The sequence below is a fragment of the Notothenia rossii genome, assembly GCF_949606895.1.
Source record: "Notothenia rossii genome assembly, chromosome: 2".
Taxonomy (NCBI): domain Eukaryota; kingdom Metazoa; phylum Chordata; class Actinopteri; order Perciformes; family Nototheniidae; genus Notothenia; species Notothenia rossii.
The window spans coordinates 13,570,120-13,591,841 of record NC_136904.1 but is presented as its reverse complement, the minus strand read 5'-3'; the positions used below and the strand labels follow the sequence as shown (position 1 = coordinate 13,591,841).

The following is a 21,722-nucleotide window of genomic DNA, read 5'->3' as shown; positions in this document are numbered from 1 at the left end:
GGTATCTCTACCATGTTACATTATTATTCAGAAAACATACTCCCTTTAAAGTAAGATATAAATAATGGAATGGAATATTCTCAAAAAATGTGTTCAAACCAACAAAAACTGCTTTTCAAGGACGATTCCTCATTTGTTGTATTTTTTTATTTTAAAAACATGTGTTTTTATCATACACAATAAATAAAAAATCCATGATATTAATAATGACACAAGAAAAACAGACGTCCATAAATAAACAAAGGACCTAATGTGATAAACACAAGACGGGAACGTGACGTGGAAAATCCAAAGTCACAATCAGATGAACTCTAACATGAAATATTTCTACAGTTTGAAGTGATTGATTTAAAAAATGAAACGCATAATTGTCAAGGGGCAAAAATGTAAAAAAATACAAGAAAAAACCAACAAATGTTGTAATGCTTGAACAGACCAATGCAAAACACACCTTTTTAAATCTAGATCTTCAAATTAAGACTTTTGTTGAGTTTAATGTGGCTGAACTTAACATTAAGAATCTTTGGAGTCAAATAAAAATCAAACACACATCAGGCAGTTTTATACCATTGCTAAAACTTGAAATGCATTCGGTTAGTATTTCCTAACAGCTGGCAGCAGTAAGAGAGGTATTTCTTTAAACAGGCATCATTTTTAAAAGAGAGAGATCAGTCATTATTTCAAACCTTTGGGTAAAGGAGTGTGTAACACCTCTGAGTGTGCCAGAGTAAATTCAAAAGATGACGTGTAAAAATTACATACATCTGCCATAAAAGCCAAATGTATGATCAGAATTTTTTTTCTTTATGTGTGAGCTTGAACGATAATAAAACTGTTAGTACTTAACATAACTCACAGGAGCTTGTCCCATTCACAAATAAACATATTCTCCCAACAGTACCGCCCAGCTATACTGCTTACTAGTTGCCAGTATGTAGCTTTACATGATAATAAGACAGTGGAGCATTAAACAGATGTTAGATATGATATCTACTTTAATATACATATAATATCTCTTCATAATCAAATATTCTGATATTCTGTTGGAGAAAACATGCGTCAGTCTCTATATACAGAAACACTGTACAGTGTACAAGATGCAGTCGGGGGGTGGGGGAAGAGGTGTGAGGAGGTATCAGAGAGACAGATGGGATGTAAACAGTGGGTAAGGTAGGCAGGGGGATGAAGTGTCATTCAGCAGCTGCATCGCCCGGGGCACTGTACAGGAGAGAGAGTGTGTAGGAGGAACACAGGGAGTGCAAAATGTACAGGCAGAAACAGTACACTGTTAGTGGAGTGTTTAAAAAGTGTGAGCAGGAAGGCAATCAGAGCAGCTGGGTGGAGGGAGAGGAATTAGGTAGGGAAGGATTTTAAATATATATATATAGAAATACACAGTGCTATATACCACGTATATATACAGTTGCAAGAAAAAGTATGTGAACCCTTTGGAATTACCTGGATTTCTGCATAAGTTGGTCATAAAATGGAGGAAGCCACGGCTGTCCAGAAAAAACATGGCTGCACGTTTGAAGTTTGCAAAAGAGCACCTGGATGTTCCACAGCACTACTGGCAAAATATTCTGAGGACAGATGAAACCAAAGTTGAGTTGTTTGGAAGGAACACACAACGCTATGTGTGGAGAAAAAAAGGCACAGCACACCAACATCAAAACCTCATCTGAAGTATGGTGGAGGGAGCATCATGGTTTGGGGCTGCTTTGCTGCCTCAGGGCCTGGACAGATTGCCATCATCGACTGAAAAATGTATTCTCAAGTTTATCAAGACATTTTGCTGGAGAACTTAAGGCCATCTGTCCACCAATTGAAGCTCAACAGAAGATGGGTGATGCAACAGGACAACGACCCAAAGCACAGAAGTAAATCAACAACAGAATGGCTTCAACAGAAGAAAATAGGCCTTCTGGAGTGGCCCAGTCAGAGTCCTGACCTCAACCCAATTGAGATGCTGTGGCATGACCTCAAGAGAGCCATTCACACCAGACATCCCAAGAATATTGCTGAACTGAAACAGTTTTGTAAAGAGGAATGGTCCAAAATTCCTCCTGACCGTTGTGCAGGTCTGATATGCAACTATAACGTTTGGTTGAGGTTATTGCTGCCAAAGGAGGGTCAACCAGTTATTAAATCCAAGGGCTCACATACTTTTTCCACCCTGCACTGTGAATGTTTACATGGTGTGTTCAATAAAAACATAAAAACATATAATTGTTTGTGTGGTTTTAGCTTAAGCAGACTGTGTTTGTCTATTGTTGTGACTTAGATGAAGATCAGAACACATTTTATGACCAATTTATGCAGAAATCCAGGAAGTTCCAAAGGGTTCACATACTTTTTCTTGCAACTGTATATATATACATTGTTAAAGGAATAGTTTACAATGGTTTTCTTGGCAACAGTTAGATGATAAAACCCATAACTCATGTCTATGCATCAAATATCAATGCACATGGTATTTATTGTTTGTTTAACTTGAATGCACAAAGAAAGGAACTTCCCTTAAAAGGAGCAGTGTGTAGGATTTAGTGCGATACTGTGGTGAGAAATGTTCACCTCTACTCCTCCCCATTTTTACTAGTATGTAAAAGAGACAACAGAGGCCTTCAGGTGCATACTCGCAACACAATTTAAGTTTCCACTTTCAAGTAAAACACCTCCTTAGAGCCAAGGATTGGGTTTGTCGGATCTGTGCCACTGTAAAACATGGATGTATTATGAGAAATAATAACATCTTTTGAGGCAGGACCCTACTGATTCATATAAAAGTGGTTCAGTGGCGCATGATAAAGGTTATACGAATTGGTATAAAATAACTCTTCTGTATGAACAGCAGCACGGAAATAACCCTGGGTTTGGCCATCAGTGATTTGTTTACAAGTTTTAAGACATAGGGGCTGTGTAAGTGTTTGTACTGGAAAGTTATTTCACCTAAAAATAATATCATATTCCTTGTATGCCATTAATCCCCTTAAATCCTACACACTGTCCTTAATCATGTTATATCTTGTTTGTTAAACTCTAATGCTAAAAAAAATAAACTTTCCAAAATGTAAACTTCGCCTTAAGCACTCCAGATTGAATGTCGATGGGATTGGTGTTAAGGGAGAAAACTTAAACGTAGATTTGGAGGTAAGCAAGTGTGAGGGCAGATTGAAAGATAGTCAGTAATTCACTTCCTGATTGGAGAGTTGGGGAAAGATTGGTCCAATAGTAGAGCAGTATGTTGGATGGGGGGCAGTCTCTTGTTACCAATGAGGGGGATGTGGCTGGGAGGTGCAGCCATGACAACAAAGCAAAAGGTCAAAGGTCAGAGATGAATCACCAGCATAACAACCTGAACCCTGGGTCCTCTGTGGCTGTTCTTCTCCTGGTCTTCAAAAACCCATCTGAAACACACTGATCACACACACAAGAGACATTATCACATAGGTGTGAGCAGAAGGCGAGGAGTGGCTGTGTGCAGCAGAAACACCCAGCGCTGAGAGCAGTGAGCTGAATGTCAAGTCACCACAACCAGCTAATAAGCTCTGGATAAATATCATAAATCTGAAAGAAAATACCTAATTTCATGCACACACAGTACAGACACACTGGCCTTTTCTGAGTGTGTTACTGGGCGCGTCCACTAGCAGCCACACTCCTGGGTGCCCTGAGGCTGAGCGCGACGAGGAGAACGAAGCTGTCGTAACGCAGCGTCGCCGTACTGGATTCCTGACCCCATCCTCTCTGGATCCAGCTCCCCTGGAAATGAGAGACAGGAAGAGACAGAGATGTGAGAAAGTGTTCCTCATGTAAGGATTTTCACCAACTCTAGAATATGGTATTTTTCTTAAATACTTATTTTTGAGTAATTAAATGAAGTTGTTTAGGGCTATAACTCTGCTTCAGTTCAGGGTCTGGGGTGATAATACCTAAGCCCGCCTTGTTGACCCTGTCGGGATAAGAGGGGATTTAGAGTCTGGGGTTTGGGCTAAAGGTGAGGATCTCAGTACCTGACTCTATCTTGTTAAGGATTTTCCGAGCGCACTGGACAAAGGCCTCTTCGACGTTTTCCCCTGTTAGAGCGCTGGTCTCCAGGAACATCAGCTCTGACACACACACACAATACAATCACTTTGGGCAGCATCACCTTTACAGAACAGAAGCAAACTGTAACAATTTCAGAGATACAAGTTCCCTGGCTATTATTAGAGTTTGTGACAGGATCTGTCAAAGCATGCCCCTTTGATCACGGAGTTCTGAACCTACCGTTCTCCTGAGCGAAGCGTGAAGCCTCCAGGAACGTGACCTCTCTGTCTGCATCCAGGTCCTTCTTGTTTCCACAGAGGATGATGACGATGTTCTGACTGGCCAGCATCCTGGCATCGCTCAGCCACGTGGTCAGGGCGTTGTACGTCTCTCGACTGCAGTTTAAAGAGAAAGAAGGGAGACATTAAAAAAGAAAAAAGGGTACTTTACACAAAGGCAATCTGAAAAGGTGTCCAAGGATTTTACCTGGTGATATCATAGACTAGCAGAGCTCCTGCTGCTCCTCTGTAGTAACTCCTGGTCACAGACCTGACCCGCACAAACAAACAAAAAATAAACAAACAAACAAAAACACAAATTAATTCATAGTCTATGTCAGCAGGTGGTCAGATGATATGGTATATGATAGGGCCTCAGGGGACCCAGTGATTCCTACACTTTTTTGTATCCTTATCCTCTTTTATGTCACTCCCCTTTTCAATCATAACATTTTAGCTTAAAAAAGCAAAGGTGAAACTAAGACATAAGAGACCGTTGTCTTACGCTGTTGAATAAATGTCAATGTTTACACCTGTTCCTCTCAACTTTTTTACTGAAACATTTATCTCTGTGACCTCTGTCTTTCAACAGTGATCAAGTAAATATCAGTATGAGTGGAATAGGAATGACATGCACAGGGTACAAAATGTGTTGGGATAGAGGGTAAGAGAAATAAATATGCCTTTGAACGTGTTTCCATACCTGAACCTTTCTTGTCCTGCAGTGTCCCAAATCTGCAGTTTGACCATTTTGTTGACCACACTAATAATCTTAGAGCCAAACTCGACTCCAATTGTGTGGTTGGATTCATCCTTAACTGGAAAACACAATAAAACAAGGTTTATTTTTAGATAACTGGTGCCCTGGAAGAGACAATGAATACCATTATATGTACCTAACACATACGTAGAGACACTTCGTTTTCTCTGACCTACATTTCATGTTTATATGTGTTGATTACTCAACACTACAGTACTGTAAACTGGAGGTCAGAGAAACTGTCTGTTAACAGTAAATAATGAACAGTGTGTTGCATCTTCCTGACTTACATCTCTTCTCTATGAACTGGTGCAGCAGACAGGACTTGCCGGTTCCAGCATTCCCAATCACCAGGAATTTAAACAGGAAATCTGAAGCGAGAAAACACAGAAATATTGGTGTTAACATTCAACCCAAGACAACATTCGTCCCTTAAGACACAGCGATCATGATGTCCATAACTAGATCTTGAGATGTGCCAATATTATTTGACAGTAGCTAAACACAGTTATGTATTAATCAATTGCAGTAAGGACATGTGAAAGATATGTTTGTGACAATGTAGAAACAATGTTACTATTATATAGTTTGTAGAGAGACCAGTTAATTGTTGTTGTAAAATACTATGCTCAATACCATTATTTTATAACCACATTTAATTCTGGGTGATAATAAAATAAAAAATAGTGTGCAAAAGCCCTTATTTGATTTTCTAACTCTGAAGTAAAGAACACTAATGCACTTTTAAATTCAATAGAATTCAAAATAGAATCCACAGAAACCGAAAACAGCACAGTGGCATTCAGCTTCAAAATGCACAATTGTAATCAGCTATGCTTTACACACTTAAAAGCTCTCATAAATAAGGATGCCTCAACATCCTGATCATCCTTATATCAGATGGTGATGAAATGACATCATTCCCTTAAATGCTCCATGGTTATAACATGTATTCCTATCTACACCCCTTGTATTATGTGTTTTGAGCAGGACAAAACATCATGCTCAGGCAGATCTTCATCCTCAGCCCTGTCTCCTGGTGTCAGCTTCATGTCCATTCCGCTAACCTCTATTGGGATTTTCAACCTTACAAACCCGATCATTTTGTCCGCACAGGCAGAGTAAAAACTACTGTGTAACCTCTGAGGTATTATTTGCGCTGACAGGACGCTTTAAGGCCAGCATCCCTCGGTTAGCCTGTCAGCTATCTGTTTACGATGAGAAAAGCTCTCTCGGCACACCTGCCTCATCCCCTCTCTGTGAGATGTTAACACAGTGGCCACTAGTAAAAACTGCATCCTTACCGTATGACTCCGACATCGCCAGTGTGGCGTTTTGACCGCAACACGAAGGAAAAGAGAGATAGTAGTTGACAGATGGATAGCTAGCTAAGTAAAGGAAAATAGTCCTGTGGATGATTTCCGCGGATTCCAGCTGATTCCCCTCCGACTTCCCGTAAGCGTTTTTTTTCTTCAAAATAAAAGCCAGGCAGAGCTTTTTGATTACTTCAGACCGCCGCAGGGTGCCACTGTTTAACCAATAGTGTTTTGATGCTTTTGACACAGCCTTATTTCAAAACCAGTTTTCGAAAGTATAAACATATTCTAAAATAATTATTCAATTGCCAAATAATTATATCTTTATCATATCACATTCGTGTATAATTTGAGTACCACTAACAAGACGTGTCTGAGGAGATCAGGGCTGCACAATCTGTCAGCTTTTTGAACTTTTCAAAGTTCAAGGCTTTTATTGTTCATACGTGAAAAGCTACAGTGTAGTTATGATGACGATGAAAATCTTAGGTCACAGGCTCCTCCAACAGTGCAACACAATAAAACAGATACACAGAACAAAATCATGCAAGTAAATAGTAAATACAAAAGGAAAAATAGTAAAAAAAAAATGGGAAATTGTGAAATAGTACAAGTGATTGGAATGATATATTAGATAAATAATTCCTGAGTAGCAGCCAAATTAAATGAATGTTTAATAGTCGTATTGCCTGTGGGATGAAGCTGTCCCTGAGTCTGGTGGTGTTAGTCCGGATGCTGCGGTACCGCCTGCCAGACGGCAGCAGACAGAACTTTTAAAACTCACTTTGTTTTACTTTAAGTAACAAACGCTTTATGTGATTTTTATTTCATTTTTCATTGATTATTTTCTATCGGCTTTACTCTGTGTTTTATGTTTAGATGCTGTTGTTTAGCTCACTTTCTCTATGTGTAATGTGTTCTGTGAAAGCACTTTGTAACTATGTTTTAATTGATGCTATATAAATAGTTAAAAGTATAGAATAGTTTAAAATGTATTATTATTTTTAAAATTATAATCAATAATAATGATTTATCCCCTTACACTCCAGGCCAGAAGGCGGCGGTTATGTACCTTAGAGTTTGCCCACCGCCACAAACCACAAACCCTCACAAGGAAACGAAGAAGAAGAAGAAGTGGCTAATGAGCTAGCCTAGCTGCAGGCTTTATTTAGGGAAATATGGCTGCTGTGCTCCCAGTGAGACTGCCCTGCGACAGCAACCCCGCTACCCCTGGGGCACAATCCATAAAGGTGACGTTTATTCCCGCATATAGTAACAACTATACTTCTCTTCACGGAGCTCTGCACGGTTGCTTGCTCAGCTAACGGCTACCAGCGTCCATGAATGACAAACTGATGGCGACGTTAGCATCACCCCTTTGTTTTCAACTGTGTGCTGAATGTTAGGGGTGGTTTGTTTTCTCTGTTTCGTATCTAATGACATTTGTTTACATGATTTATGTCCCCATAAGAAACGACAAATGGTGTTTGTATGAGTGCTTTCACAGCGAAAACGTTTAGCTGTGCCTTTGCTTGCAGTGGTGTAAAGTAACTAAGTACATTTACTCGAGGTACAGTTTTGAGATACTTGTACTTGACTTGACTGTTTACATTTTGTTCTACTTTGTACTTCTATCCCATTACAATTCAGAGGTTAAAAGTGTACTTTATACCTTTTTAGTTTGTTTAGTTAGAGATTTTGATTAATATTATGACATTTAATCAACACTTATATAACATTTTAAGTTACACCTGGATTACATCTCACAACCTACCCTGCAGCATACAACGGAATTAAAATGAGCTCCACCTTTACCAGCTGTGATCATGGCTGTGATGGACACAGATGAAAACAGTTTGTAAATGCAGGAATGTTCCGTGGAGTTGACCAACATTACATTACAGTTTATTATTAATAAAATATGTCCACATTTTGCTCTGTAGGAGGATGTCATTGAAGAGGAGTCCAATGATGGCAGCCAGGTACCGAAGAGAAGGAGGATTGGTTCAGGTGACAGCTCTCGAAGCTGCGACACCTCCAGTCAAGACATGGGGTAGGTTTGCCTGATACTTTGCAGTGTAACATTAGTTGGCATTTGTAAAATACATTTGTGGCATTGTAATTTTTTTTTTTTTAAGTTTTATCCCAATAATATATACATTTATTCTTTGGAAACCATTATCCCGTGAATCTCAGTGTATTTCACAATACTATTACGATTGATTTGATTCAATTCAGAGGCCTGCCATGATGATATTATATCAACTCACAAAAAGCATTCAATAAAGCTTCAATCCTCTACTTTTCTTGCCCCTTGTGTTCCTGTTTCAGGCCGACATATTTCCCAGCAGAGAACCTGACAGAGTACAAGTGGCCATCAGATGACGCAGGAGAGTATTACATGCTGCAGGAGCAGGTCAGCGAGTATCTGGGAGTCACATCCTTCAAGAGGAAGTACCCTGGTAAGACTGAAGCAGACATCTGAAACAGTTCTGCATCTGTTTAAGTGTTTGAGGATAACGTGATACTCTTTTCTTTAAAAATAATAATATTGATTCTATATTTTAAACTTATTGATTTGCTATTTTTTATTTCAAAGTAATATAAATGTAATAATGGAATGACGATAGAAGTAAAAGGCATCGAGAACGAGTACACTGCCTTCACTAGTAGCTATGCATATTTATTTATTTAGTCTGCCTAATGCTTTAATGACTCTTCTGTACTCATGTTCTGATCTGATGGATAGTAAGCTATTAATTGACAAGTTGTGTTGTTTCTATTTTTCACTCTGTAGATATGGAGAGAAGAGACTTGACCCACAAAGAGAAGCTTTACCTGCGGGAACAGAACGTCATCACTGAGACACAGTGCACTCTGGGTAGGAACCTCCTCTTTCTCTTCATCATTTGTACATTTTTCTCCAACAGATAAAAGTGTAACTTTCGTTTGTTTCCAGGTCTGACCGCTCTGCGGAGTGACGAGGTGATAGATCTGATGATAAAGGAGTATCCCATCAAACACGCTGAGTATTCAGTCATACTGCAGGAGAGGGAGCGGCAGAGAATAGCTAAAGAGTACTCTGTAAGTTTATAAACTAAAATAAGTAACCCAGGGCTCATCATTACTGTGACATTTATTTAGAAAGTAATGCATTTCAAAAAGATCCTTCATGTAAATGTCTCTTACAGTCTTTGTCTGTTTTTATTTCTAGCAAATGCAGACACAGAATCCTCAGAAGGTGGAGGCCAGCAAGGTTCCTGAATACATTAAGAAGGCAGCTAAAAAAGCTGCGGAGTTCAACAGTAACTTCAACAGGGAGCGTATGGAAGAGAGGAGAGCCTACTTTGACCTCCAGACACATGTAAGTCCATCCACTGAAGACGGATACATGTTTTGAAGTCTTTTTTTTTTAAAGAAACTTTATTTTCCTTTTTCTTAAACAACACATACAGTTTCAGTTTCAGTGACAAAAAGAAAAGCTTACTATCCCCCCCCCCTACAGAATAAGACAAGATTAATAGTACAAAAACATTTTAAAAATAATAAACAAACTGATTGTTGAAAGCACAGCACACAAAAAAACTAAAAAAGACATGACAAAGTCGAGATACATGTTAATCATGGTTGACTCGAGAAAATCTGTTCTAATTCAGTTTTTTCTTTAAAAAGAGATATAAATCAGTTAGAGAAGAGTAGGCAGTTTCAAACTTTCCATGTATGTTAAAAATGGTTGCCATGTCCTATAGAATTTACAAGTGGAGCCACCCAAAGTAGGGGTGGGCGATATTAAAAAATATAATATCACGATATTTTTCAAGCAGTATCACGATAGACGATATTTATCACGATATTTTTTCATTTCGGTTATTATGGTTATTTTTCAAGTTACTTAACAGTACAACCACCTTCAAGGTAACAAAAATAAAAATAAAAAGGAGTAACACACCAAAATAAAATTTCAAGCTGGTTTTAATTCTGCAATGAATCCCTGAATGAACAATTCAACAGGAATTTTGAAATGGCTTCCTCAGTGTTCAAGTAGGTAGGCCTACACCCTACACAACAAACGTTAACACTGGTTTCTTCACCAAGTAAAGTGCACTCTCTTGCTAAATAAAATAAAATATTGAAGGCACAGTTTCTCAGTTTAAAAATTCACTTTCTGTTTTAGGTAGCACTAGCAGTGATGTAACATCAATAAACATGAAAAGGAGAGTAAAACATAACTAAGTAAAACATAAAACATCAATGAGGAAAAGTCAGTGCCAAACAATTAAAATGTAAACTTTAGACTTGAAGTGCAATCAAAGACTTTAACATAACTGAACATCTGTTTCAAAAGGGAAAAACAATATAAATACCTTATTGATAAAATAAAATATAAGCCAACAGAATCAACCAAGACAATATATGAAGTGCAATACTGTCTGAATCCTGAGTAGACAGCTTGGTTTTTACTAACCGTTATCAGTATTTAGTTACTTCAGCATTATTTTGAAATGTGTATTACAATTAAATCACGGTAAAATAGGTTAATTTTGTCGTAGTTGGTTTCCACCACAGTATTTACATGGATATAAGCCCCGCCCCCTCTCCAGCGTGTCCTGTTTGAATGACAGGAGTAAACACAGCTGACAGCCGCGGTGAAACTCCAGCGGTTAGGGTGAGAATATTCGCATCGCGTCCGTTGTGAACGCAGCATGACGCAGTTCAGAAAACACTGTTCTGACGCTTTTAAAGCAACTTCGAGATTTTAACAGTATCAGGGGCACGCAGGCCATGGTGGCCGTAGGATGTACAATTATTTTCGGGGCTAGTGAAAATCCTACCCTGGTGCACTGTCACGATAGATATGTTATCTCTGAAAAGGCATATCGTGGAGACCTAATATCGTCTCCACGATATATATGATCATATCGCCCACCCCTAACCCAAAGTACACTTTATTTCCTCCATGTGTAGAAACATCATAAGTTCTGTCACCCAGTGGACATGAGTGGGAGACGCAAGTATAAGTCGCCTCGCAATTAGGGAAGCAACAGCGTTTGAATAATGTCTGGAAAGGACAATGTCGTCCGGGACCACTCCAAAAATTGCAGTAAGAGGAGAAGGGTTACATTTTACTTTAAAGATCTTAGAAAACGTATCAAATATAGATGTCCAATAATTATGAAGATTTGGACATGTCCAGAAAGTATGGATGAGGGACCCTGTTACTGACTTACATCTGTTGCATAAGGGATCTACCCCTGGATACATCTTTGCTAGTTTTTCCTTTGATAAATGAAGGCGGTGTAATACCTTGAAATTGGAGAAGGCCATGTTTGGCACAAATTGAGGAAGAGTGAACTCTTTGAAGGATGGATTGCCAATTATCATCTGTTAACTATGCTAGATCATCTTTTTTGAAGTGTTTTTGTAGAGGGTATTAGAAAATAGTTTTGTGTCATTTTTTACATACATTGTTTTTTTGTGGGGGTTTTCACAGATCATCCAGGTGCCCCAGGGAAGGTTCAAGGTGCTGGCTCCAGAAATGACCAAGGCGGGGCCTTATCCCGTGGCTCTCATACCAGGACAGTTCCAAGAATACTACAAAAGGTACACACTTGATGCTTTATAATCACCTCTTTTGTATTCAAGATAACCCATATGTTACCTCCCTAAGTGGAACTATGTTCTAGTTAGGTTGTCAGCCTGTTATTTATTGCTGTTGTTAATGTTGGCTCAGTCAGTAGGGGCTTGGACTGGGAGCTGTAGGGTTGCCGGTTCAAGTCCCCGACCAGACCTAAAAAATGGAGTGTGGACTGCTACTTGGAGAGGTCCCAGTTTGCCTCCTGCCCTGCCGTGGTGCCCTTGAGCAAGGCACCGGACACCCCCCTTCCCCCCTCACTCCCATTGCGCCCCGGGCGCTGTACAATAGCTGCCCACTGCTCCTAGTACTAGACTCCTGGTACTGGGATGGGTTAAATGCAGAGGACACATTTCACTGTGTGCTGTGTGCTCTGCATGTGAGACCATTAAAGAGGGTTTCATCCCTCCCATTCTATTCTATGATGCATCATTGTGTTTTCCACCACAGGTACTCTCCCAATGAGCTGCGATACCTGCCGATGAACACAGCTCTGTTTGAGCCTCCACTGGACCCAGAGCTCCCTGCTCTGGACTCAGAACCAGACTCAGACGATGCAGAGGATGGCAAGGACAAAAAGAAAAAGAACTTATCTGTAAGACATGAGGGTGTACAACACATCACATGCCCATCCTGGATTAGTGGCAGAGATGCTTAGCCTTAACCTTTATTCAAAACCACACATTGAAATCATAAACTCATACAATCTATTGAACTGAGCATTTAAGAGATTATACTATTTCCACGAGATTTTTATGTCGGTCGTAGAGAGCAAATTGATGATAAAAATCAGATGCACTATGTAATACAAACTGGCCATAAAGGGTTAAAATTAAGAAAATGAATATTTGGTGGTTATGATTAAGTGAAAAATCACATGAATTAATAGTATGGAAGACTTTCAGACAAAGATGTTTTTGCCATTGGAACAACTTATATCAAGTGAGGTACACGGGTGAAGATAAAAGTTTATCATTCAACTATGAAAGTAACCTAATGATTGGTTTTTGATCAGAATCATTTAAACCAACTTGTCTTCCACTCTTTCGCCCTCGTCTGTTTTGCTACAGGACAGTTCTTCAGGCAACGCATCAGACATGGAGAGCCAGGACGCCGGAGGTAAACCGGGCAGCAAGTCCAAGGCCAAAGACAGGACGTCCACTCCGGGCAAAGATGGCAGCCAGCGTCATTCTACCTCCCACAAAGCCACCCCAGGGTACAAGGTAGAGGACAAAAGCACCTGAACTCTTCTCCAACAACAGCAGCAGCACTTTTCTACCCCCCCCCCCTCTCCTCTTTCTACTACTACCACTCCCTTACTCCATCCATCCCGCCACCTCTACCTAGCTTTCTTCACTTTGTTCTCCGGCTTCTACGGTTGGTCAGCTATTCAGCTGGGAAAACCTGATACACACACACACACACACACACACACACACACACACACACACTCACACTCACACTCACACTCACACTCACACTCACACTCACACTCAAACATACACACTGGGGGTCCTGTCTTCAGTTTTTGTTTTAATGGTTGCCACGTGACTTTTTTTTTCTCTTCATACCAGACTGTGAGCAATAAGAACATTTTAAAGGAACAGTTCACTTGTTTCTTTTTCAATGCACTTTCACTTTTTGAGTTTTTCAGCAAAGACAAATTTGAACTTTAAAAGTTGTTCCTTTTGAATGTCTTCAATATACCTCTGGTCTGTCCTCGCTTGTCAAAAAAGATACTTCCTAGACAAGTAAGTAGATGGAGAAAATACTTTTTGTTATTCTGATATATCAAATATTAACCACATAGAATTTGTGGTTGCTTTTAAAAAAAAAAGAAAAGTAGTTGATGTTAACACTAGAAGATTTTGACATTTATATCTGAAGTGTAGATTGCACTTAACCCTAATGTTTTAAGTGTTTATTGGTAATATGCTTTGTTTATACTCCATGTGATGTACTGTTAATAGGTATGGAGAGTTGTTTGACATGAGGTTTACCTGTCCTTTATCATGTCCTCTTGGAGAGATGGGGACGTGCTGACCCTGTTCACACTGTTGCTGAGCTGAGCTACAAGTCGTTGGTTTTTCCCACACCAGCTTCCCTTTCTTTAAACCAGTCATGGCATGGCTTTGATTTTTATTTGGAAAAATGCTTTTATTTATGGGAAAATAGTATAATGTCAGCGTGCCCATTTCTTTCCATTTCCAACACTTAAAACATGCTGGTATGTTACCCTTAATGCTAGTGTAGTCAGCTCAGCTTTGTGGTGTGGCCATGGTCCTTTTCTAGTGTCTATTTAAAACCGTCAGTGTGTTTAAGTTTGATTCACTTTGACTGACCTCATCAGATCATTTTCTGTGTGCTTTTGGTTCCTAAAACATGGCATGGCATGTTGGTATTAAGAGTTTATTAGATCAGACCAGTGACATAATGTACTCTATCAATTTGTGATGCGTACAAACAGACCTAGAGATGTGATAGCTTTCAGACATTTCTATATCTAAAGATATGTCGTATATAGAAGTCAAGTATTATTCATGGTTTTGTAGCTCTGGTAAATCTGCCAAAGTTATATGCCTGAAAAGTTCAAATGCACCAGTGCCCTTTTCAGTGGTAGATTGTTCATCTATTTCCCCCTTTTCAGAATTAGGTCAAAGGTTTACTTATTTCTTATACTTCTTATTTAAAAGCGAAAAAGTCAGTGTAGCGGGCAGCTAGCTGATAAATGTTACCCTCGGTGGTCTAGCGACCATCTACAGTAACAGCAATGTTTGAAATAGATTGTCTAATGTCTCTGTGGTCAGATGGACAGTTCCCAAGGTGTTGTGTCTCAGTATGAATGCCTCTCTGTCTGAATTATACGTAATGTTTTTATAGCTATATGACTCCACAGTATACCAGATTATATAAAAGCAAACATGCCTGAAAGTGAGTTCTTTGAGTTTCTTTCTTTTATGTGCAAACAATACAGCATTTCTTGTGTTGATCCTAATTCAGTACATTTAGAATAAAACAGCAACCAACCTTGTGAAGTGATCATGGTTTATTTTTACGTGAGGTTGTTTCCACTGAAGAGATGTTTAGTACTATAAAGGCCATGTGACATTTGTCTTGTAATGTAGGCATTGCATGTGGCCACACATTTTACAATTGTGAAGAGCGATAGCAAAAAGGGTTTTCTTTTCACTAACCATGTACTTATGCAGCAAGGTCAAAAGTAGGTAGTTGACTTTAAAAGTGTGTATCTATGCATACTGAGAATGTAGATAAGGTGCCTTGTCCAGCTCTACCTTCTTCTTACCTCTCTTTTCTTGCTGCTGTCTGTCTTAGATTAATCCTTCGCTCTGTTTTTTGTCTTAAAAATGAATTATCTTTATTGATCAAACGTTTTATGCCTTTACATGGCTGTTTACTCCCCGCTCATTTCCTGTCAGGGGACATTTGAATGAAGAAGTTAATGTCGTTTATTTCCCCGCTGTTTTCCCACATTATCTTTCTAAGTGAATAATAGAGATAAACATGTTTTTTAATTGGTCCAGTAGTTAAAGAGACCGCTGCGGCCTGCTGGCGGGTTACAATGCCAATAACCCTTTTAGCTAGGCCAGTGGCAGTCCAGATATAATGCCATCTTGCATGTTTTTATTGTGGCTTCTTGTAGAGGCGCTTGATAGATCTCTAAACTAATCTAATAATAATAATAATAATGCATTACATTTTTTATTAGAGCGCTCTTACAGGTGCTCAAAGCGCTTTACAATTACACATTACACATATTAGACATGTAAGAGTCATTACTGTGGACAATACCCACAGGAGCAAATGTGGGTGAAGTGTCTTGCCCAAGAACACAACGGCCTGACGCAGTGGCGGCCGAGGCGGGAATCTGCTATCAAATAAACAAACACTTGGATCTGTTGTAGATCTCAGATGCCAAGAGCATACAAGAGCACATTTGTACCAGAGAGCCATGTTTCTCATGTTAGTCAAGATAAATATGCTGTTTTTGTCTTTTTCTTTGGCATTAAACATCATTTTAAATACTACATTGTCAATGACTACAGGATAAACATTGTTTTTATAGCGTTATTCTACCCTTGCAGCCTAAGGTCATTCCCAATGCTATATGTGGCATTTGCCAGAAGGGTAAAGAGGCCAACAAGAGGGGCCGGCCAGAGGCTCTCATTCACTGCTCCCAATGCGATAACAGCGGTAAGTTCACACTGCTCATTTCAAAAGACAGTTCACTTACTTTTACATTTCTTTTTGGTTATTTGTATATACAACCTTGAAGCAAGATAGCCCTCATTGAGTAATGCATCATTGAAAGGACAACTTTATTGCATTGTGCATAAAAAAAGATTACAAATATTTAGTCGAAAGTGTCTTTATTGTCTTCTTTAAAAAGCTGGAAGTGTTTACTTTTAGACAGTTAAGCTTTAATTAATTTGTAAAATTCACTTCAAATGATTTACACTGTCCCACTTGCCTTCTTATATTTGTTGGTGCACATGCCTCTTGTTTATATCTCTGTGTGTGTCTGGCTCTGTGTGTGCACGCTTGTTTCTGTGTATTTGTCTGTAAACTTTAGGCCACCCGTCGTGCCTGGACATGAGCAAGGATCTGGTGAGTGTGATCCACACGTACCGCTGGCAGTGCATGGAGTGTAAGACCTGCATCGTGTGCCAGCAGCCCCACCATGAGGACGAGATGATGTTCTGCGACAAATGTGACCGAGGATACCACACGTTCTGCGTCGGCATGGACTCCATCCCCACTGGTGAGTGGATGAGCACAGACAGGAACGCACGCACGCAGGCAGGCAGGCAGGCAGGCAGGCAGGCAGGCAGGCAGGCAGGCAGGCAGGCAGGCAGGCAGGCAGGCAGGCATACACACAGACACACACACACGCATTCAGACAGAGAGGCAGACAGGCAGACACGCACGCACGCACGCATACAGACACACACACACACACACACACACACACACACACACACACACATTCATTCAGACACGCACGCACGCATTCAGACAGACAGACACGCACACTTTCAGACACACACATGCATTCAGACAGAACAAGGTTATAACAGTTATGAATGTGGATTTATTTAATTACATTTTTGTTTAGTTAAAACAAAAATGTAGTTACCGCAAATGTTCAGACTGCAGCTACTAGTTATTGAGTAGCTTAGGTTTTTTTGGAAAGTTTTATTTTTTATATATTTAAGTATAATTTGTTTCTTTTAGCACAATGTATAATGTCATAGAAATATGTATTGTTATATAAATACAACTACATGGTTGGAGAACTGTGTAGGAGTGTCTACATCTTTTACTTTGTAACTCTCTTTTACCACACACTTTTTTGTTTGTCTGCTTTTAAAAAAATGTGTTTCTTGTATGGATATTAATAAGTTCTGTCTGTTTCCTCAGGCCTTTGGGTGTGTGAGGTTTGCGACAAAGATTTCACTACACCCAAGAAAAAAGGATCAGCCAAAACACCTAAGAAGTCCAAGTCAGCTCAAAAATGATCGACAGCCTCCTTAAGAATGATACCTCGACCAAATTCTTCCGAAATGTAAATCAAGTAATTTTTTCCATCTGTAAATACACAGGCTGACACTAGAAAAACAAATGTATTTATCTTTCCTGTGACAGCTTTAATGACATCTGTAAAGCATCAGCTTAGCAAAACTCTCTTTCCATCACCAAAACAAACCTTAAGTCGTGTGTGATTATACCTCATGTGTACGTGCTCAGAAACATCAAGATGAATTGGCTTGAGAAAGTAAAGTCTGTTCGGTATAAGACCTCATACTCCATCCAGCACTGCACTAAATCCTGTGATCTAACCACTAACGGTATAACGGCATTCTTAATTCATTCAAACTGATGCATCTTGTGGTTACTGTCTCAACATTTCTACAGTGAGAAATGTGTTTCACTGGAACAAGTGGTGCTACTGAGACAATCGAGCTCAACTATGTTATTCTTTGACTTTCAAAACACATTTTTTATGTTTGTTTTTTTTAGTACCATGTATTTTACGAGGCAGGTCAATAAAGGGCAATCCTATTTAAACAAATGTTTTGAATTATGACATGGTGCTAGTGATTCTGCGTAATCAGATGTAACAGACTTTGGTTCGAGTAGACCTCATGGCTGCAGCAGGTTTTTATGAGTCTTCACATTATTCATTTAGTTTTCAACCCTAACAGAAATTGTAACCACTCACTGTAATTACATTGAACTTAAACATCCATTAGCAATGATTAGCCAACTGATATTTTTGCAGTCAGCTTGAAAGATTATTTTGTATTGTTTTGTATTTAATTTACTCTTTTTTTGTATTGTCACTCAGTAGGCAGTTTGCTTAAGAAACATGTGTTGCTAATAATGTCGTAGTCACTGAATTATAAAGTGTATTTTTAATAAAAGCTACTTAAAACCAACTCATATTAATCGCCTTGCTAATTGTGTGCTGTGTTAAATTGAACCTTCAAAGGAGCAACAGAATCTTTAGTGTGCTGAAAAGATTGAAGTTTCTGTCTTTGCGTCATGAAAATACAGTTTTATCTGGTACTTTCAATTTATTGGACAAAGTTCTCGAGCAGTGATACAAAACGGCAGCTGGCTGCTCTGGTTGAGCCGTTAATGGTCATTGGATGTTCAAGTAAACTACTTTACTGGAAATTGACTACAATTTTTATTATTTTTGCCACCAAGTTGTGAAGGAATGATTCCTCAAACCGGACCTGATGGGTTCCGGTTCACTTCTCTAGAAGGCAATATTATTTGTAATAATAGATTAGTTTAAAGAATATAATGACTATTTTGATTAAAAACTAAAAGTTCCACAAATCGGAGACCAAAGAAATTCGTTGTATACTTTATCTGTTAAATCAAAAATCCTTACTTTCCGTAGTTTTTACTCCACTACATTTATTTGACAGATGTAATTACTTTATAAATTCAGATTTAGACACACACTGAATTGACACAACTTAAATAATTTTACCTAAGTACCTTTTCTTGATGCAGTACTTTAACTTGAAATGCAGTGTTTTTCTAGTGTGGTGTTAGTACTTTTACTCGAGTAAAGAATCGGACAACTTCCAACTATGACTAGAAGTGACATAACTTGTCTCACTGTGATATCTCGTGCTCTACATCCAAACAGCCTGAGGTGGCGCTGTCGCCCAGGTTACACGGTAACAGGCGGGTGACATGACAGTAGAAGAAGAGGCTGCCATATTGCAGTGATACAGCGAGTTTACCGGACTGAATCTTGAACACATCAAAATGCTTTCTTCTCAATCATACCAAGACCCTGGGAAGATGAAAGATTATCATTATTCCGGCCCCGTAGAGCACCGGTTTTCACCATACTCTTTCAACGGAGGGTGAGTGTGACTTTTTAAACCGCTGGCTTGCTAGCCTTCTAGCTAACGTTTACGTTTAACTGCATTATGCTAGCTAGCTAACCAGCTTAGCAAACGATAGGAAACTAAACAAAGGTGAAGTTAATGGAAAGTATGTGAACAGAAAAAGGTCTTTGTCCAGCACATTTAGCATCCTCATTTATTCTATATGCTCAAAAAGGATAAAAGAAAATATACATTAGTTTACCTGATACGATTTGCTAATACGACAGTTTCATTTTCGAAACTAGCTTAGCTTCCGTTAGCATAGTATCAATAATGTTCCTCTTTGGTGAAGCAGTGTATACGATTAATAAACAAGTGTGTATGTTGTGTTTTTCTTCAGAACCGTACTAGCTGTTGCTGGTGAAGACTTCGCCATCGTAGCCTCAGACACCAGGCTGAGTGAAGGATACTCAATCCACAGCCGCGACTCGCCAAAATGCTACAAGCTGTAAGTTTGCACTGTCACTCATTCTGCACGTATTTACCCTTTATCCTGCAAACTGTCAGTAAATGAAAGATGGGCAGTTATAGGACACAATCTCAAATTTGAAGTCTATAACTGGTCCCTTTTACCTTTTACTTTCATAGTTATGTTCAACTTCATTAAAAGCCATTATCAGTTGAATTTGGAGTGCAACCACTGAAGTCACTGCTTTTCTGATACAATTCAACCTTTATTTATATAATAATAATGCATTTTATTTATATAGCGCCTTGCATTCAAACATGCATTAAAAAACACATCAAAATGAATAACAATAAATACAATTTTCTTGGCTGAAATCTCTTTTCATTTCAACATAAGTAACTAAGTGCTTTGACTGTCACTCATTTTTCTGCTTCTCTTTCCACTTACAGGACAGACACCACCGTTATTGGCTGCAGTGGTTTCCATGGTGACTGCCTGACCCTGACAAAAATCATTGATGCCAGACTAAAGGTGGGCTGGTTTAGCAAGGTTTTTGGTTTCACTCTCTCTTTAATCTCCGTTCTAAAATAACCACATTCAGCTGACTCTGCAACGTTTTTTTTTCTGACAGACCTGCAACAATGTGATGTCCATGTATTAACTCTGTTCTAACTTGAAGTGATGTCCCTGCCCACTCTCTCAGATGTACAAACACTCAAACAACAAGACAATGACCAGCAACGCCATCGCAGCCATGTTGTCCACCATTCTGTACGGCAGGAGGTTCTTCCCCTACTACGTCTACAACATCATCGGAGGACTGGATGAGCATGGTAGGGACTTTAAAGCTGTAAATATTGAGATGAGAAAATGTATTGCTTTTGTATGCATACACACTCGATTGTGTAAGTTGTATTAACTAGTTCTATTTGAAATATTTCCTGTTTTTGTAATGAAGGCAAGGGAGCAGTGTACAGTTTTGATCCAGTGGGCTCCTACCAGAGAGACACCTACAAGGCCGGAGGATCAGCGAGTGCCATGCTTCAGCCACTTTTGGACAACCAGGTAAAGAGTATTAACAATGCAGTGCTCCAGCCAAGTTTCCATAAAGTACTGTAAATTGATGTATGTCTTATTTTTTCATCACAGATTGGTTTCAAAAACATGGAGGGTGTGCAGCACATCCCTCTGTCTCAGGAAAGGGCAGTTCAGCTGGTCAAAGATGTCTTCATCTCGGCCGCAGAGAGAGATGTCTACACTGGAGATGCCCTTCGACTCTGCATCATCACTAAGGAGGGCATCAACGAGCAGACTGTACCCCTGAGGAAGGACTGAGGAGGGACGTGTTCTCCTTTCTCCACATTTCCCTGTTGTTTTGGCTCTTTTCAAATTTCTTAATAAAAGGAGTGTTGTTCCAGAATCTGCTTCTTTTGGTATCTTAGGTCAGGCTTAATCTGGGAAAGCAGATTTCCATTTTTTATATCCATTAACAATCTATATCAGTTGAAAATGACACTTTTCTCCTGCTTTTCCGTTTTCCCCTTCAATTTCTGCTATGATACATAATTTGTATTGTTTTGGTTAAACATTCTTATTCTAGATCAACACTCCTGTTTATGAGAAGCAAGACACTCTCTTCACTCGATCGCCCCTAGACACTTCCTAATGTTTCAGTTTTTCATTATGTTTTGGAAGGATACATACTCTGCTGTTCTTTTTACATTCTTAATAAATGTAAAGAATTGAAAAAGGATGTCTTGTCTTTCTTTGTGTGGTCTTCACACATGAACACTCCATCTCAGGTTAATATTGTCCTTAAATAATAAAGTAATAGTATTACTACTCGAAACATCTTTATCACAATA

The 21,722-nt window shown here is 39.2% G+C and overlaps 3 protein-coding genes across 6 annotated transcripts; 2 read left to right on the top strand and 1 right to left on the bottom strand.

The window, feature by feature from the left end:
* Positions 1-120: 120 nt before the first annotated feature.
* Positions 121-7,276, bottom strand: rab4a (RAB4a, member RAS oncogene family). 2 transcript variants are annotated; one of them, XR_013805054.1, is made up of 8 exons: positions 6,372-7,275; positions 5,358-5,438; positions 5,011-5,125; positions 4,516-4,578; positions 4,270-4,424; positions 4,014-4,109; positions 3,582-3,762; positions 121-3,417 (listed from the first exon to the last, which is right to left on the bottom strand). XR_013805054.1 is itself a non-coding variant. In XM_079663867.1 (7 exons), the coding sequence occupies exons 1-7, from the start codon at positions 6,385-6,387 to the stop codon at positions 3,647-3,649; spliced, it is 642 nt and encodes a 213-aa protein (XP_079519993.1). In that variant the 5' UTR covers positions 6,388-7,276; the 3' UTR covers positions 121-3,646. The 2 variants fall into 2 exon arrangements, 1 of the variants encoding a protein (XP_079519993.1); XM_079663867.1 differs by having other exon boundaries at positions 121-3,762; positions 6,372-7,276.
* Positions 7,277-7,459: 183 nt separating this feature from the next.
* phf10 (PHD finger protein 10) lies at positions 7,460-18,473 on the top strand. 3 transcript variants are annotated; one of them, XM_079663860.1, is made up of 12 exons: positions 7,460-7,633; positions 8,327-8,436; positions 8,715-8,845; positions 9,181-9,264; positions 9,343-9,467; positions 9,598-9,747; positions 11,875-11,984; positions 12,466-12,610; positions 13,099-13,238; positions 16,100-16,227; positions 16,607-16,795; positions 17,455-18,473. In XM_079663860.1, exons 1-12 carry the CDS (start codon positions 7,562-7,564, stop codon positions 17,550-17,552), a joined length of 1,482 nt encoding a protein of 493 aa, XP_079519986.1. In that variant the 5' UTR covers positions 7,460-7,561; the 3' UTR covers positions 17,553-18,473. The 3 variants fall into 3 exon arrangements, with proteins under 3 accessions (XP_079519986.1, XP_079519988.1, XP_079519987.1); XM_079663861.1 differs by having other exon boundaries at positions 7,465-7,633; positions 13,086-13,238; positions 16,119-16,227; XM_079663862.1 differs by lacking the exon at positions 17,455-18,473 and having other exon boundaries at positions 7,463-7,633; positions 16,119-16,227; positions 16,607-16,776.
* A 763-nt stretch (positions 18,474-19,236) lies between these two features.
* On the top strand, positions 19,237-21,607 carry psmb1 (proteasome 20S subunit beta 1). The gene is made up of 6 exons (XM_079663866.1): positions 19,237-19,424; positions 19,789-19,896; positions 20,307-20,388; positions 20,561-20,690; positions 20,816-20,922; positions 21,007-21,607. Exons 1-6 carry the CDS (start codon positions 19,324-19,326, stop codon positions 21,190-21,192), a joined length of 714 nt encoding a protein of 237 aa, XP_079519992.1. The 5' UTR covers positions 19,237-19,323; the 3' UTR covers positions 21,193-21,607.
* The last annotated feature ends 115 nt before the right edge of the window (positions 21,608-21,722 follow it).

Coding starts and splice junctions, on each gene's coding strand:
- rab4a (XM_079663867.1), bottom strand. Junction 5,126..5,357: donor CCAGTTCATAGAGAAGAGAT/GTAAGTCAGGAA, acceptor TGTGTTTTCCAG/TTAAGGATGAATCCAACCAC. Junction 3,763..4,013: donor CCTTAACAAGATAGAGTCAG/GTACTGAGATCC, acceptor TCTCATTTCCAG/GGGAGCTGGATCCAGAGAGG.
- phf10 (XM_079663860.1), top strand. CDS start 7,562: ATGGCTGCTGTGCTCCCAGTGAGACTGCCCTGCGACAGCAACCCCGCT. Junction 9,468..9,597: donor GAATAGCTAAAGAGTACTCT/GTAAGTTTATAA, acceptor TTTTATTTCTAG/CAAATGCAGACACAGAATCC. Junction 16,796..17,454: donor CATGGACTCCATCCCCACTG/GTGAGTGGATGA, acceptor CTGTTTCCTCAG/GCCTTTGGGTGTGTGAGGTT.
- psmb1 (XM_079663866.1), top strand. CDS start 19,324: ATGCTTTCTTCTCAATCATACCAAGACCCTGGGAAGATGAAAGATTAT. Junction 20,691..20,815: donor CGGAGGACTGGATGAGCATG/GTAGGGACTTTA, acceptor TTTGTAATGAAG/GCAAGGGAGCAGTGTACAGT. Junction 20,923..21,006: donor AGCCACTTTTGGACAACCAG/GTAAAGAGTATT, acceptor TTTTCATCACAG/ATTGGTTTCAAAAACATGGA.